Source organism: Hetaerina americana, unplaced genomic scaffold, assembly GCF_022747635.1.
Source record: "Hetaerina americana unplaced genomic scaffold, ioHetAmer1.1.p SCAF_10, whole genome shotgun sequence".
Taxonomy (NCBI): domain Eukaryota; kingdom Metazoa; phylum Arthropoda; class Insecta; order Odonata; family Calopterygidae; genus Hetaerina; species Hetaerina americana.
In genome coordinates this window covers 43,677,377-43,692,037 of record NW_027286070.1, presented here as the reverse complement: position 1 = coordinate 43,692,037, position 14,661 = coordinate 43,677,377, and the positions used below count along the sequence as shown (strand labels likewise).

At 37.1% G+C, this 14,661-nt stretch overlaps 1 protein-coding gene across 2 annotated transcripts in view; it reads left to right on the top strand.

The window, feature by feature from the left end:
- LOC139700082 (uncharacterized) overlaps positions 1-14,661 on the top strand; it is a 92,792-nt gene that overhangs the window by 65,778 nt on the left and 12,353 nt on the right. The window contains exons 4-8 of one of the 2 annotated variants that reach the window (XM_071598582.1): positions 3,063-3,341; positions 6,463-6,507; positions 7,541-7,803; positions 9,048-9,324; positions 10,966-11,023. In XM_071598582.1, the coding sequence (XP_071454683.1) occupies positions 3,063-3,341; positions 6,463-6,507; positions 7,541-7,803; positions 9,048-9,324; positions 10,966-11,023 (922 nt within the window). Of the gene's footprint in view, positions 1-3,062; positions 3,342-6,462; positions 6,508-7,540; positions 7,804-9,047; positions 9,325-10,965; positions 11,060-14,661 lie in introns of both variants that reach the window. The other variant, XM_071598581.1, reaches the window with a different exon arrangement.

Here is a 14,661-nt window from a genome sequence, read left to right as displayed (position 1 = left end):
GATGTCCTGACCTATTTTATATTCTTAGTCCTGAAAACTGCTTTGTAAAGTACATGGTTCTTCTGTGAGATAGGAAGTGGACAATGGTGTGATGGTGTGTCAAAGGTGCATAGAAGGCATGATACTGTCTCTACTTTTATTGGCTTGCTTCTTCAAATAAATATAGTGTACTTGTCGTCTCCTAACTTTGAATGGGTGGTTCAGCGATGTATATATTGTTTTAACAATTTGGTGACACCCTTAAATAAAGACTTCTTTCGATGATTTACCATACATTCCGTATCATACGGAGTTTTAACATTGATGAAAATTCTTTATTTTTTGACATTTTACTATCCTCGTGCATATAGAGGTAAAGAAAGCTGGACTTAGTCCATCGTATATTGTGGATTTTATCGTTGCACGGCACCATTCTGGCGAATTGCTTCTTAGCGTTTTAGAGTGCTCTTGGTTTACCCAGTCCCCACCTTCTGGTCTATCTTCTTCTGCCTTGTTGCTGTCTTCCTTTTCACTCATTGAATTTACTTTCCTTGATGTTTTTATTACTCGTATTTCTCATTGCCCCAATTCTTTCTTTTTTCTTCGCCTCCTCTTCATAGCCATACAACTCCTTCTCCACCAGAATGCTTGCGCGAACTTAGCTGTGCATCACATGTACTGTGGCGCTGGTTTTATTTTTTGAAATGTCGGTTATTACGTATCTAAACGCCGAGATAAATTATTGACTACTAAGTACGTCTCGAATGGTTGGCAGGAACGTGCTTCTCCTGTGGGTTTTGAGCGCAGTGTTGAGCATCCTTATTTAATCCCTGGCTGAATTCTAACGCTCTTCGGTGCGCCGACGGTGTGCATCCGAATTTTAATCAATCCTGGAAATCTCAGGAAGTCCGTGGTTATCTGGTCGGTGGTGCCAGAAGATATAATGTACGATTAAACCTATCATTTTTGCAGAGCCGGCCGGGTTGAATTGGTCTCACTTTCTGGCCAGCATCAAGATCCCGTGTCAAATTCCTTCGGGAATATCTCTGACTTTGATTTTCCTATCTCGTGTATTTTTGGCGAGGAATTGGTAAAACCATTCTATCTCAATTTCGCGCGCAATATATCTGATTAATCTTTGGTGGCCGAATAGAAAAAGCTCGCCGACCTATCTTTAGATGAAGTGAGAGACACATAAATCACTCAAAAAAGAAATGGGTATCAGCCTGAAGATATGAATACTCCCGATTTCAATCAGGTTGATTTTTATCCGACGTGTTTCTTCCTAATGATGTAAAAGCATGATACTGTTATTATGAGGGACAACCGATTAAGGCTACGTATGCAGGGAAAAGTACGAACATTAGTAACAGTAGCAGCTGTCTTCCGTTCTGAAGAGTTCCATCCCTATGAGTAGAAGTACGTACACATATATTCCACGCCAGACCGAATTACTCAAGCCACATTTTCCATAACTCGGCTAGGGATACACACACACACATAATGCACGCCAAGATAGCTCTAGCGAAAAAAAAAACAAAGAATAACACACAGAAGAAACTCGCACGTGTTCCGAATTTTCGGTGGCGATACCACCTTTATCGAGGAAGAGCTCGCAGTACGTGTGAGTTTCTTTTGTGCGTGTTTCTGTGTTTTTGTTCGCTGGTGCTACTTTGGTGTACATTATTATTCACATCCATGAGACTTTCACTAAAGTTATATGTGTAGACATGTAGAAATATATAAATAAATAAATAATATTGGAAGAGGGGCTTGATGTAGTGTAGGATACTGGATTTTGTGGTTTGTTAGGAGTCACAAAATATGTATTTAGTATGTGTGTCCATCCAAAAACCTACCTTAACCGGTAGATTACCTATATATATATATATATATATATATATATATATATATATATACATATATATATATATATATATATATATATATAGATATATATACATATATAGATATATATGTGGGTCGCGGTAGTCCAGTGGATAGATCGTTGGGCTGCTGACCGGAGGGTCTCGGGTTCGATTCCCGGCCGAGGCACTCTGGGCACCTGCAGCTCCAACCTAGCTTAAGTAATTTTTCGGGTACCAGGTCTTCCTGGGAAACCATAACCGGCACAGGGAAAGGAACTGGCCCCCCTACCCTGATGTGTGAATTTTCACACGCCATATAGGGCTTAGTACTGGGTGATCTCTACCATCACCTACTAAACCGACCTTCGGGTTAATTACTGTGTTTATGGGGTTGCATATATATTTGTTTAGTATAAAAATATATATTTGTTTTAGCATTCAACCTTAGGCCCAACCGATTGCTATTAATATCTGGACTTTCCACGGAGGAGAATCCTCCTATGTTAGCGAGCCGCTGGTCTAGTTTGAAATGACTGTATGCTTTAAGGATCTTCTGTTATGGCTGTTTATGTAGAAACAGTTTCGCGTCTCGGTACTGCATGCTTTCTCAGACTTAAGTGTTGCTGCATACGCGAAATAAAAAAGCCATTGATAGCCCAAAGTTTTCATTCTGTTGTCGGGAGTTTGTATGTCCGTGGTTCCCTCGGTCAGTAGCGATGAGATTTCTCTCCTTGCCGTGCCTTTTTACTGGGCAATTGCACGGACCCTCAACGATGATGATATGTAATAAGATGCTATTTCTCTTGGCTCTTTGATCTACTTAAGAGCCGCGGAGTTTAAAGATTTTTTTACTCTCCATGGTGTTTTTTTTTACATGGAACTCCTCTCAAGTTTTTGCAGGATATCAATTTAGACCATTATTATTCCCTCCAAAAATATGACTGTCGTACAGGTAATCGATGTTGTTACTTTTCCCAGCTCAGGTCCATTAGAAGTTGTTTTTTACACGGAGGGAAAAAATCAACCGAAATCCACTTCGAGTGTACAGCGCTTAACTTCAGCCTCCATTGTGTTACACTTGGCGGACATCTCCCTTTCCCTTCCCTCGTTTGGGCCCTCGTGTTATTATTTTTTTCTTGCGTGGGGTGGCCATGCCATTATAAATCCGGAATTCGGAGAACTCAAAAGTTCACTTCCCCGCTCTTGACCTTCCAGAGCCGGTGGCAGAGAGCGCGGGCGGCTCGGCTGAGAGCGTAGCGTATGGCGGCGGGAGCGTCGGGGAGTCGGTAGACGCGGCGCCGGCCGCTTCCGCTGCCAGCCGGCGAGAGAAGTGCAGTCGCTACCAGTTCGAGTGCCGCTCCACGGGCGAGTGCATCGCCATCTACAACGCGTGCGACGGCATCCCGCAGTGCGCAGACGGCAGCGACGAAGGCTCGGAGCTCGACTGCCCATCGGCCGCCTCTACCTCACCCCTCGGCCACCCACGAGGTCAAGGTGGGTTCCAAGGCGAGAATGACCCGCTTGCTAGGGGCCGTCCGTAAGTTTCGTTACGTAATACTTTCGTTTTTTTTGTCGTTCTTCCTCTTGTCACCCAAGACGAGGCTTGACTCCTACCTCACCAAAATTATGTAACGTTGAAGTTCATATACTAATTGCCCTGGTTAACGCTAATTTCAGGTTCAAAATAGAAGATATGCGGACTTAAGATGTGTGTTTGTTGCTTTGGTCACTTTTTGTCAAGCAAGTTTTCCACAGACTCCAGAATATTTTTTATGAATTCAGTGGAAGGATGATTGAATATAACGAATTTCTGCGTCATTGTCCTTTGGGAAAACAAAAATATTGATACAGTAGTAATCAGTAGTGGTAATAGTGGTAAAATACCTAGTAAATAATAGTCTTCCATACCAATATTTCAATGTTGGTAATGAAAAGCACACAATACTCTCTCTCTCTTCTGCAGGAATTCAGCTTTTGAATTACATATTCAATTGGTGGATGCTCTATAGTGAATAGAGTCTTTGTCTATTTAGTGGAAGGTCCTGGATTCTGATCCCAGGTGCTGCCTTCGAGCAAACCCATTTAAAAATCCAAGAGGTACGAGGGTCATCCGGAAAGTAGTACCCGTTCGTGAAATAAAGACACAAAAGTAAATATTAACAAACATAAAAAATTTTATTTGAAAGAGGATACTTTAAACTACTTCTCAACATAATCTCCAAGCAAATTAAGGCATTTGTCATAACGTGTGACAAGTTTCTGTATTCCTGCTGCATAGTCCTTCGCCGCCAGCTCATTGAGATACGCGAGGGACCCATCTTGCACAAATTTTTGCATAATGCAGATGGTGTTTAACAATTTCATGAACAATTGTTCGAGAAACATTGGGAAAATGCTCACAGATGTCATCAATTGTGACGCGCCGATCGTTCCTCACGAATTCGTCAACTGAGCTCACCAGTTGGTCTGTAATGACAGACGGTCTCTCCGAACGCTCATCGTCGTGTGTGTTCCCCCTCCCAATGTTGAAGTTGCGACACCACCGCCGAACAGACGACTCGTCCATTACATTGTCTCCATACACCTCCTTTAATTGGCGATGAATATCACATGGGCGAACGTTTCTTGCATTGAGGAATTTAATCACTGCCCTCACTTCACAACTGGCGGCGTTCTCAATTTTTTTAAACATTGTAAACAATCACAGAAACAACACAGGCAATGCTAGCGTCACGCAACTTGGCTCAGAGAAGGCAGACAAGCCACTGAAGCTATCTGACCTCGTCCAGCGGCTACTCGCGTCGTCAGCACTTCATGCGGCACGAACGGGTACTACTTTCCGGATGACCCTCGTACAATTTTCTGGTCATTATAATTTTGTGGGCTACTGAATGGGGAAAAGAAACTGCAGCCCCTCACCACCCTGAATGTGTGGCTTTTTCAAACCCTAGGGCTTACTCTAGCGTGGGCTTTATCCAGATTTAACTTGTATGTGAACCATCTTTGCGATTGGATACCCTGGATGTGTGGATGGCTTTAGTGTCTGTTTTTCAATTAAAAAAATGGAATATTAGGAGTAAAAATGCCCATATTAGATCTACATCACTACTACCATTCAATGTTTGGTTGTTTGGTCACAAAACATTGCATTATGCAGCTAAAAAAAATACAACTTTGTTGTTTAATGTATTTCACTTCTTGAAAATCGCTCCACCAAGTCACGCCAGAAACTTTTTTTTATTTAGCACTCCTATTTTTTTATGCTAATCCTTCTGTTAACCCAGTCAATTTTATCAAATTCTTCTACCAAATCTCCAAACCCATTGAAAGCTGGTTAGTACTTTTGAATTTCTTCCATATGAGTCCTCAGGAATGTCTTTACTCATGCCTTTGCATTTACTAAAATTAAAATGGTATTCATGGAGAAAACATACCGGTAGCATATCTTATTCTCAACCTTCTGTTGATAATTCTTTCCATGACACCTTTGTAAGACATATTAAAAAAATCATTCAAAATCCCCTCTTCTTTTTAAGCTCTTCTGAAAATTCTATGTCATATTACCAATTGCGTAGATTTGACGAGGAATTATCATAGTCCAGTGGGTAGACACTAGGCTATAGATTACTAGGCCCAGATTTGATTCTGAGTGATACCTCTCGGCATGCTTAGTTTCACGCAAACTGTATCTTTCCGGGAATCTATAGGAACTGGCTCCCGTACTACAATGTGTGAACAAGATAAGGCATGTAGTATGTCTTAAAATGAGGATGACTCTGTCCTCAGATAGTTGAGGTTGATTAGGTTTTTATGATTTATAGTTGATTTTTATACTTGGAGTGGGGTACCTAGACACTGAGAGCTACTGAGGATTTTTGCACTAGGCGCTGATACCAAGGTACAAGGTACTTAATATTTGTACCATACGTTCTTGGTACCTGTTCATAGTTTCCTTGACCCCTGGCTTTAGATGTTCAATTTGATTATTTTTTGGAAGACTTCTTAAATTCCAGGGACATACTTATTTTTCTCTAAACATTAAACTTTTCTCACTTGAGAAACTTTGAACCTTGGCTGATCCAAGTACCTATGAAAGCTCTTTGTTTCGAAGAAAAACAAAATGCTAAATACATGAAAATAGATTATTGTAAAAATGCAGCATAAAAACTTCATTCTTTATTGAATATTATTTAATGATAATAATTACAGGATTCCTTTGCCAATAACTCTGAATGATGGCTGATCCACTTACTGTTTGTAAAGCATATCTAAATATAATTTAATATGCATAATCATCGTGTGTTGCCCTTCTCAAACTGCTCTGTTCCAAGTCCTTCCTTTTATGCAAACATCAGCGGGATGAAACATAAATGCACACTCTGCTAACATGAATAATATGACTTCTTAAATAATGTTGCAATGTTAGACAGATTGCTTTAAAGATTTCATTGTGGTAATGAAATTGTACTTCTTCATTCATTCCAGAAAATAGCATTTCTATGTGTTTTGTGTCACCCAAGCTGAAAAATTTAGATCCGCTTGCACTGATTTATAAATTCTTTGGAAAACATGAACATAAATCCCTTTCCATAATCTGCCTTTTTGATTTTTTCAGAGGAAACTGGGCATGTCCACAACCACCCACATCAGCCACAAAAAGGTGAGCATTTCAGTCAAAATGAGCCTTTGAAACTAAATTGGATTTAAGTTAGGGAAAGTAACCCTTATTGTATAAATTGCACCAATATAAGAAGGTGCAAAAAGGACCAAAAGTCTTATACACCGAGGCAAAATTTTTAGTGATAAATCTGGTTACATCAACTGTGCACTATTTACCATGGTGGTGAGTTACCATTTGTGTCTACCAATTCAATTAAAGTAAGATATATTTTGACATTCAACTCATTTAATGTAAATTTATGAAGGGAGAAATGACTCCAACAAGTTTGAATAACGTGTGAAATGAAGTGTAGGTGTAAATTTGAGGGAAGCTCATTTTTGCATTATTAGTTTTTCAAATATACACAAAACTTATCATCATTGGCATCATATGATGAACAGAGAGGATAGGGATTGAGGCTTGGAAATGATATGAATCTTCTGGGTTGTCAGCTGTGCAAAGGTTCAGTAGCATGTGGGTGCTATGAGAGGGATAGTGTCTTTCAAATTGTTTTAGATGAAGGTTGTTGTTCAATATAAAGCATCATATGGTAGAGGTCAAAATTCTCAGAAAATATAAAAAATATAAATTCACCAATGATAACAAATTATTTGGATTGGGTTGAACTTTGGGGAAACATTCTCAAAATAAATCAGAAATCCTACTTTCAGAGGGTGTTGCACAATAGATAACAATAACTTAATGTGAATGGAAAGAAAATTTCAAAAGAGTTCATTTAGAAGGTATTGCTACCTTCTTACAGGTTAGAAAAATATTTCAAAAAAAGTTTCCACAATCAAGAACGGCCAATCAGCTAATATCAGCTAATTTTTTACAATTCAGTAAGTGGCCAAGTTTCCCCGAGTTACCATTTCCATTTTTTCACCCTCGCCCTCCTTCCTCACATCACTCCTCATACTTCCCCTCTCCATTGTTTTGCAATTGATAGACACTGAAGTTCCCTCTATGGTGTAATATAATTGAAGGTGTAAAGGTTGGAGTGAATGAATATCTTTATTTTTTTTGTTTCCAGTACCTGCCGTGACAACTGCTGGCACGAATCCCATCACCCCCCCACCATCCCCTCAAGTTTCTTCGCAGGCAATGGCACATCACATGCCCCCAGCCGTTGAAGGCTATTTGCCCATTCGAGGTGTCCACAGCCCACAGTCAGTGCCTTCAACAGCCCACCAAGTCCCTGCCCAGCCTCCACAGTTTCAGCCAAACTGGGCGGAGCAGCAACAACGACAGCAGCAGCAGCAGCAAATGCAACTCCAGACTCAGTATCACACCTTGGTAAAGTAATAAGTAATTTTGCAACATTTTTCCTCTTGGGATAGTTAGCATGTTCTCTTTAGTAGTGTTAGTTTATATTAAATGGAATAGTAAAGAAGCAAAACTTAGAAGTAATAAAATTTTACATTCCACTAAGTTTTGTATGAAATTAATAGATCAGCCATATCAGCTGTTTAAACGGCTGTTAAGTTGTCAACATAGCACAAATTTTAATGTTTTATTTTCAGTGGTATACACTCTGACAAACAATTCAATAAAATTGAACCAAGTTGAAGGGATTAAATGTAGAACTTCATCAGAACATGATGTGTTTTAAATGCTGAGTGTGAACTGGGTTATGTGAGTGTATGTGATAGTTTTAAATAGTAAAATGTCTTCTATCGCTCATTTAAACAATTTTTCTCCAGGAATAAATGCTCTTGACGGTGATTATATTTCATTTGTGCATATTAAAATGTACATCTTTATTAATATCTGTATCACAAGTATATAGTGCAGGGTTAAGTCCAGTTTTTTAAATTACAATTCCCATATCAAATCCTCAATTGCTCTCATGAGTGTTGTTTCTAATAATTCCAAGGTGGTATGACTCAAGTAATATTTATTTAATTTATATTTCCTTAATTATTATAACACAGAACTTTTATTTCATTCCCAAACAAAAAGATATAGTTATTCGAGGTCTGTTCTTGAAAATATTTGTAGTAAGTATGAATGTTTATGGTTGCAACTTTTTTTTTTACTCAATCTGATCTGAGATTATCGCCATGACTGACCCATTCCAGGTTATGTTCCAAATCTTTATGGGGGGCCTCTGCACCTTCTCATCCCATGGTCTTTCTTTCAAGCTAACAAGCTCAAAGACTAACAGTTTGATGGCTGCTCCACTAGTATTCCAGCAAATCATATGCCACAGTCCTGATATTTCAAGCTTAATTCCATTTTACTTTTGCATATGATGTAGGAATCAACTTCATCGATTGTTTGCTTTATTCTTATATCTTCTGAGAATCAGTAGAAACAAAAGCCAACATTCAGTTTCAATTTAATCTCATTAAGAAGTAAATCTCATGAAGATTGTGAAAGCAGTGCTGCCGCTAATCATAATTCAGTTGTATCTTTGTTGTATATACTCAACATGCATGCACTTGATATAATAATTCCTAAATCACATTGAATTGTTTTAATATGAAAACGAAATGTGTTAATAAACTTAACTTTATTTTTCCGATAACAATGTTTAGGGGAATGGTTATAATGCTGAGGGTGGCGAAGCCAGATCTCCACAGTACCCTTCACAACACCTGCCACAGCAACAAATTCACATAGGATATCAAGGAGAGAACTTTCCCATGTCTCCCACCAATGGGTTGAGGGAGAGACCTCAAGCATCACAGGGCAATGTCCAGTGGCCTCCTTTGCGGTCAGAACCTCCAATGCCTCCATCATCTCTTGGACAAGATTGGTTCCCTCACCCAGCTAGTGATGGAGGTAACATGGGTCCACGCTATGAAGAGAGTGGTGAGTGTTGGTACATGAGGGAATTATAGCCAATCATTTAAAGTGGTATTGTTATCACTGAAAAATTTAACTTTGTATTTATTCACAAAACTTAAGTATACTACTGAATGATCATGAATTATCACAAATTAGAGCTTGAAAATATCTGATGGTAGTGTAATCTTATGCTAAGTTTCTATTGCATTGTCATTAGGTATAAATCTCCTTAATCATAGGTGAACTCCACAAGTCAGATGAGATTTTATCAGTATATCAAAAAATCTTACTAGAAAATGTTATTGCAATCAATATTTTGCTGTAAATAATAGAGGAAATGCATTATTCTTCATTTCTGTTTCTGCAATTTTATTTCTTCTCACCCCCTAGTGTGACTTATTCTGAAATGAACTTTGACTGAAAACTTAGTCATGAGAATTATGATGTTGGTCAGTATGTGATAAGGTTTGGCTTTGATAAAAACTGTGAGCTCCAGAAAATTTATTACCCCTAGGTTATATTTTTCCATCATGAAAACAATGTTTTTATGAAGGAAGTTTAGGTTTTTTTCAAAATAATTCTAATGGAAGGACTGTTCCAAATCAAAGACAAAGGCTATCATCCATGTAGGAATTCCAGTAAATGATATATTTCAGGTGATGGTCATCTGATTTGAACAATTTTTCTTCACTGTGGTTCAGGACGATTTCAGCCCAGAAGGAAGAACCAATTGCGAGGACTTCAGATTGTTTATAATGTTTGAAGTTGAAAATGAAATAGTTTTGGACAATTATTACTTTTAAAAAGAGAGAAATATCTTTTTGGAGTAGATTAACTATTTGAGAGTTTTATTTTGCATATCCTCCATTAAATTTAATGTATTGGGTGTAGGGATTGAATGAAGAAATTTTATGGGTATCAAAGGAGACAGTATTAGTATTTTTTGGTTATTTCCAGTAGCCTGAGAGAATTTGTTAGCTCAAATGAGTTCATGATGTTGAAATAATGTTTTAAATTTGTGTGTGTATGAATAGGAATGTATGATATATACAGAAACAATGGCATGGTGAGGACATGGTAGAGACTTAGGGTCTAGCAGGTTTAAATAAACAATGCATGCCTGTTAGACCTGTTGTGTCCTCTGTACTTTCTTTGTGCTACAGTCATTGTTCCTTCCTCATCAACATAAATACTTATTGATATTTAATTTAGTTATGATATAGCTAAATCATTTATTACTAGGCTTATTTTTCAAGCTATGAATGATTTTATATGACTATATAACTGTAGTTTTTGCTATAAATATATTTTACTGGTAGATACAGCACCACTAAGTGGTCTTCATTAAACATTTACGATTCAGTGATTTATATCACATTTTTTCAGTCTTTCCCGTTTGAATATTTATTGTTTGTGTTCCTTATTTTTCAATGCTTAGAATTGAATACTTAAAATAAAACAAAGTCTATTTCAGTAGCAATAGCCTATTTTAAGCAGTGAATATAAATGCTCAAAATGAATTTGCAGCTAATTGGCAAAATTATTTGTTCAGTCAACATAATCGTCCACAAGGCCACTAACATTTCTCTTCAGCAACAAATGTATATTTTCCTTACCATTTGAATTATTTCATTTCCTTATCTGATGGAGTGCATTCTCTTACAGGTCAAAATAGGCACATATTCAATCACAAAGGAAGTGGGCTGGTTGCTGATTCTGACAGGTACTTTCATATGAGGAGTCATCTAAATCAATACAAGTATGTATTAAATCAATTGTGCAGGTGATGTGGAAAACAGTAGAGCAGAGACTACTTCAAGATATATCTTCTAGACATTTTTCCAGCCTCTAGAGCTCTCTTCTATTTACTTCCATGTAAATATTGAATGCACCAACTTTCTGTTTGGTCTGCAAAATTCTTATTCTTCTGATGCTTGAAGCTTATAAAAAAAATATATCAAAAGGTCTTCACCATTTCAACAGTGTCTTTTGACAGGCTGATGCTAAAAAGGAAGAGCTCATCTCCTGAAGCAGTTAATAAAAAGGAAATACACAGTGTTGAAGTATATGATTTCCTGTTGAAAAGGAACTTCTGAGAGTGACCAATTAAAAAAATATATATTTATTAGTCAGAAAATGAAGAATGTAAAAGAAGAGGAATGACAAATTTGGCCATATTTTCTGCAATTCTTTAGTTTTGTCGGACGAGGAGTGGTGTTTTTCTCCTTTCAATAATTGAATTTTAAGTATTTGACTGATTCAATGCAATAACCATAAATCATAATTATATGAAGCTCAATTTATCCTATTAAAACACCTAGTACCTGGATACTCACATGAAGAGAACATCACTGACTGGAAGAACTGTATTGAATATTAGTATTTTACTCCAATGCAGTGTACTGTAGCAGCACTTCAAAATTGGTACATTTAAGTAATGGTTACGTACAACGATAGGGAAAAGTCTGAGGGATGTAGAAAAGCCGGTGCTTTTCTATTTTATTTTATATTGCTTGTTTTTGGTGTCAATGAATTTTTTATCTGTCGTTATATATCGGATGATTTGAAGTTTTTGTCATAAAAATGTGTTTCTTTAGCTATAGCAACATAAAATTCATGTGCATCTATTTCAGGAATTACCCAAATCGTCATTATAGATGCATGAATTTTTTGTGTAAATTGACCACCTCAGAGCATATTTACCTCAAAGCAGTCATGTGATTAGGTAGGAATTCTCTGTTCTAACTTCCAAGAAATTATTGTCCTGAAAGAAAATTAGATACCCTCTTAAAGTTAAATTCTATTGTGAGATCCATTCTTCAAATATTTGACCCTGTCATGATTTCAAATATCTAACTTTCTCTACTTCACTTTTCTTTTTACTCAACCATTAGCATTCAAATTGATGTTATTCTGATGGCAATTTAACAAGAATTGTTGCGTGAAAGTGCTAATTTTTAGAGTGATAGGGAATAATAGTACAATGTGATTGTTTCCTTTGGGTAATGATTTGAGAATTCAAGAGGAAAACTTAATAGCATTGACATTGTTGTTGAAAAGTACTTGCTTTTGCAATTAATTGTAAAGTTCTCTCTAGTGAATCACCTAAAAGCTACTTCGTCTCTCTTATATGCAATCTATATTTTCTCAATTGCTTTCCTACTGCTTACTATCTAGTTATAACTTTACAAATCATTAATTTGCATGAGAGAAGTTCTGTAGTCTGAATGAAGTAATTAAATTTCTGCTGCATTTTTATCTATTGAGAGTGCTTCAGCAAGGAATTTATTTTAGAAAGAGTATTGAATCACATAGTGAATGGCATGATTTTCTACTTTAGGCTAATGACTTTTATCAATTAAATATAAATCCCTCTTCAACAAACAAAAAATGTATAGTATAATCTTGGGCTTCTTCCAATGGCAGCTAAGTGTTTAAACAGCCATAAAGTTACTTCCTAATGGTATGAATGGTGGGCCTATGTTTCATTTCAATATCTCATATACAGTGGAATCTGTTGGCACATTTTGAAAGGACCAGGGATATTTTTTTCCTCGGTAAATTGCTACTGTGAAATTTAATCTTCCTGAATTATTTCTTTAAGGTTTGAAGGGCATCAGTTCTCTTTTTGATTCATTTTTCATTTTGCAAAGTAAAAGCAATTTATCACTAAGTCAGTGCTAGGGTGTGTGGCAGGATATGATTACACACCAGGTATGTAACATCAAAAATTAAGTTTTTCCAAACTTTTATTTTCAACGTAGATTTGTAATATAATTCAAATAATGTAGACAATCAGCTACAGGCACTTGTACTACAGTACCTAAGTTAGTACTTCAAGCTCTAAGGGTGATGAAAAAGCACAAACCCTTTCACCACGTCAAGTTTGTAGTTCATTCCGAGGGGTATATCACTCAACTTGGTAATTTATTGGTACATATTTATTTATTTACTTGGTAATTACAGCAATATAGGGAGTACCAAGCATTGAAATGATGAAATAGAGTTGTTATTCTAGGGAATAATATATGTAGTTCACTCATGCCAAGCAAAAACAGATTTTGGACATCAGACAGAGACATAGTACTTACATACTTCAGTAGTGTAGGTGAGAGAGGTCAATTCTATGGGTGGCAATCAAACTGTGCAACTGTGGTGGGTACACTAGGGTGGTGATAGATGTGATTAAGGTTGTGTAACCTTTTTTGTTGGCTAGAGATTGGAGCTAGCCAGGTTTCAGGTAGTTGGCAGGTGTAGTCGTGGTTGGCATAGCTCCTTCAATTGCTGAGGGTTTGATGTGCATCAATTTGCAAGAATAAAAATCATTCGCCTTGATTGGGATCAATCAGCAGATAACGCCGTTGAAGTCGCTTTCGAGGCATCTCCCACAATTCTTTGTATTTGTTTTTAGTTTGTTCAGTTGCTTAGACAGGGTCATGACTGGCATTACTAAATGTGGTCAGTAGTTACCGAATGGTGAACAATGACCCCAATGCTTGGCCAGAGACAGGTTAGGATATGATGTATTTGTGGGGAGCGGGAACCCTATGCCTTTTGATGCATGGAGGTTGTGGGATTTACTTGACGGAACTCATTTTTCCTTCTTACCTCTGGTGAAGAGATTGATAACTCAAACTTACATCCAATTTTGCAAAAATCTCAATTTCTTCACCTGTATCAGAGGGCCCTTTAGGCCCAATAGTTCTTTATCAGAGCCTAGTAATAATCTCTCTTAGCTAGAAGATTCAGTTGATCTTGCTAATGACTCATGCACTAGGGATTTTAGAGGGCAAGGCTGTATGTGATGGGACTAAATGCATATGCATTTCTCAATATCAACAGCTAGTGATTCTACAACAGCTAGCTAGTTACTCCATCATTCTGTACTATCGATGTTAACTTTTTTCTCTTTATTCTAAAGAATTCATTTTCAAATGTCATTGAGCAAGGAGAGATATCATGACTATATTCTAAAATAATGTTCTCCTTACTGCTGTAATGTAATCCCATACCTTCCTAAACACAAACTTATCTTCAACAATTAGTTATTTGTGGTCTTCACAAACTTTTGTGATGACATGAATCAGTTGTAATCCTATTACATACTGTTATATTTCACATCTTTGTGATCAGATGGATGCTACCCGGTTAAAATCTACTGGTCTAACTTTTGCTTCATATATGATATGACATAGCACAAAAAACTCTTACTTTCATTATCTCTTAGCAGTGACAGACTCATGAGAGGATATTACGTACTTAATCCATCATGTAAACTCACCCTCAAATCTTGTAATGATTTTCTGATTGCTATGTCTAATACTATTCCTCGGCTTAATATGTGTTCTTCCTCCATGTTGC